We start from the raw sequence: 2911 nt of genomic DNA on the forward strand, positions 1-2911 counted from the left end.
AGGTATTTTACAAATTTACATCTAACTCACATCTGTTGAAACCTGGAAATTTAAAAAAGAAGATGCAATACACCGACTGTAAATCTCTGCACAATAACTACAGGTAAATAATAACCTGCAAAAGTAAAGCTAACAAACAATCTACATTAAAACAATTGGAAGCAGAATCAAGCATTCAAACATTGGAAACAAAATCAACTAATTCAGAGATTCTTCAGTACAAAATTTGTTGCATTTTATTGCAAATTTATTACAGAATTTGCTGCAATTCATTGATAGATTCAATACAAAAATTTGTTGCAATTCATTGACAGATTCAATACAAAACTTGCTGCATTTCATTGAGAAATTCAGTACACAAATTCCATTTAGTAGCAAAAAAGAAAACACACCATCCTTTCTGATATCAACAAACCATTACATTTATCTAAATATGTATTCATTGAGGTCCTCCAGCCCCAGGGGGACCCACACCTTCCTTCTTCTTTTTTCAGCATCTCCAACTTTCTGGCTCTAACCCTTGTCAAGCTCTTTTTCTTTTCTCTGAGCCTTTAGGCTAGGATGCCTTGCAACATTTATAGATGGATTTTGGCCTGATATCTCTTTCGGTAGTTGGTTCATGTTTATAACAGGTTGACTGTTGGCATTACCTCCCCTTTTTACTTTAAGTTTGTTCTTTCTGATCCCAAAATTGATTGCAGTACTAGAAATGTTGATGCTTTGGACAAGAATATCAATCACCTGCAAAAGTTGGCATGGGAAAAAAAAGAAATTATTAGTTCTGACCATAATGTATTTTTTTTTTCAATTTAATTACCATACCTGTGATTGTGGTGCTTCAAGGGTTAGCCTTTGCTCTACAGCCACTGTCTCTGCCCCACCCTGGTTGTCCCCAGCTAAGGCTAAGTCATCAGCCTTATGTATTGAAACAGGATAGCCATGAGTTATAATTCCAACTGTCAGGCTCTTATAAAATGTAGGAATAAAATTAAACAAGCTCAAGTACTTACCATGACAAAATGTTCCTCCAACACTTGAGGATCTATGGCATCCATTGGATTAATATCTTCAGTTGGCTGGCCATCTTGCCTTGTATCTGTTCTCTCCAAGTTAGTCTGCCATGCATGCAAAACACAATTAAAACATGAAAGAATAGAACCACAAAATTAAATACCTATTTAACAATTACATGTTGTCCTCCATGAAATCTCTTGTTGTGTCCAGCAACACCACAGATACTGCACTTCATGATTACCCCTTGGTTCCTCACCTGCCTCCCTTCTCCTCAATATGGTTTTCCTCCCTTTTCTATTTTTTACTGGTTGTGGTGGGATCATGGGACTTTGGTCACTTTTTGGCCAAAAAGCTCTGTCATGAGTTGGGTGTAATGTATGGCTATATATATCAAGGTAAGTGGTGATTTTGTAGTAGTCATGCACATAATTTTCAGGTCTCTCATTATTGTAGAAAATCACAGAAACAGCATGGCTGCATGGGATCCCGGTAAGCTGCCATCTCCTACATGAGCAATTTCCTCCCACTTTATCAATCACAAATTGGCCATCAAGCCCTAGAACCTGGTAAGATGCACCTCCTGACCATGTTGTATTATACAACCAACTACTTTGTTTGTGCTTCTCCAGTTTTTTCATATTCTAGGGCAAAGTATGGATGTGACCTTCTTCATTGCATCTCTCCATTTTTGAATTCTAATCATTAATTGTGTCCTTATCATTTCATTCATGGTTACTATACCCTTCATCCTAGCCTCTAAAATGTGGTTGTTGAAGCATTCACAAGAATTATTTAGGAGCATATCACATTTAAATTGTGTTTGAAAATATGCCCTACTCCAATGGTGAGGATCTATCCTTTTCATGTATTCATAAGCACCTGTTGACAACCCTTTCAATATTTCCATAGCTCTCTCATAGGCAGGCAGGTTTGTTGAAGTGGCACAACTCCACAACTGGTCTTTGAGTGTTTTCCCTCTAAAGGTTGCCCTAAAATTTGTGTGTATGTGTCTAACACAAAATCAATGCTCACTATTAGGAAATAATTCCTCTACTGCAGGCAATAATCCCTATATTAGCCATTCCATGATAAAATCCATCCACCATAGCCATAGTGACAATAAAAAACATTAACCATGAAGGACAGAAAAAAGCAAAAAAAAAAAATTAGAAGGCAGCAACGTAGTAATGCAAATCAATGCATAAGATTTTAAAAAAAATTAGATTACCTTCTGTCTATCACTGATGAAAGCCCAATGAAAACTGTTCGTGATCCTTAAATCTTCTGCCAAAAGTTGAAGAAACCACTTCCAATTTGCCTTATTTTCCTTGCTAACAGTGGCCCAAGCAACAGGATAGATGCAATCATTTACATCTATCCCAACTGCTGATAATAACAGCCCCCCATATAAGCCTTTGAGGAAGCAGCCATCAATCGAGATCACCTGTATACACCCTGCCAAAAAACCCTCCCTCAATGGGGATAGACATACATACATGGCTTGAAAAATACGTTGATCACATTTGAACATGATGGTTGAACCAGGATGTGTCCTCATAAGCTCCAATCTATAATCATAGAGCCTCATTATTTATGCCTCCTCATCCCCATCTATAAGACTAAAGACATAATGTGAAAAAACATTAGAATTCACAAAAAGAAACATAATCATTTCTATGTAATAATTATATTCATGTTCTAAATTACCTCAATGCTTTGCTTTTTGCTCTATATGCCTTCAATCTACTTATATCCACTTGTTGATTGGTCTTCACTGCTTGGACTATCCCAGGTATTTTCCACGATGGATCAGCCCTAAATTGCTCCAAATAAGTCTTTGCAATCCATTTGGCATTTACATGTCTATTATGGTGATCCCTTGCACATTCATGTTGCA

The 2911-nt window shown here is 36.9% G+C and overlaps 1 protein-coding gene across 2 annotated transcripts; it reads right to left on the reverse strand.

The window, feature by feature from the left end:
* Positions 1–401: 401 nt before the first annotated feature.
* Positions 402–2911, reverse strand: LOC120270959. Of its 2 annotated transcripts, XM_039278047.1 has the most exons (5): positions 2722–2911; positions 2243–2633; positions 1011–1115; positions 823–915; positions 402–741 (listed from the first exon to the last, which is right to left on the reverse strand). In XM_039278047.1, exons 2-5 carry the CDS (start codon positions 2600–2602, stop codon positions 514–516), a joined length of 786 nt encoding a protein of 261 aa, XP_039133981.1. In that variant the 5' UTR covers positions 2603–2633; positions 2722–2911; the 3' UTR covers positions 402–513. The 2 variants fall into 2 exon arrangements, with proteins under 2 accessions (XP_039133981.1, XP_039133982.1); XM_039278048.1 differs by lacking the exons at positions 2243–2633; positions 2722–2911 and adding an exon at positions 1190–1365.

This window comes from Dioscorea cayenensis, chromosome 10, assembly GCF_009730915.1.
Source record: "Dioscorea cayenensis subsp. rotundata cultivar TDr96_F1 chromosome 10, TDr96_F1_v2_PseudoChromosome.rev07_lg8_w22 25.fasta, whole genome shotgun sequence".
NCBI classification, from domain to species: domain Eukaryota; kingdom Viridiplantae; phylum Streptophyta; class Magnoliopsida; order Dioscoreales; family Dioscoreaceae; genus Dioscorea; species Dioscorea cayenensis.

Bases quoted from the DNA above. Each gene is read 5' to 3' on its own strand.
- LOC120270959 (XM_039278047.1), bottom strand. From the start codon at position 2,602: ATGAGGCTCTATGATTATAGATTGGAGCTTATGAGGACACATCCTGGT. The intron at 916-1,010 runs GTAAGTACTTGA...TCAATACATAAG, and splicing joins TGGAGGAACATTTTGTCATG to GCTGATGACTTAGCCTTAGC. The intron at 742-822 runs GTATGGTAATTA...CAACTTTTGCAG, and splicing joins TTGAAGCACCACAATCACAG to GTGATTGATATTCTTGTCCA.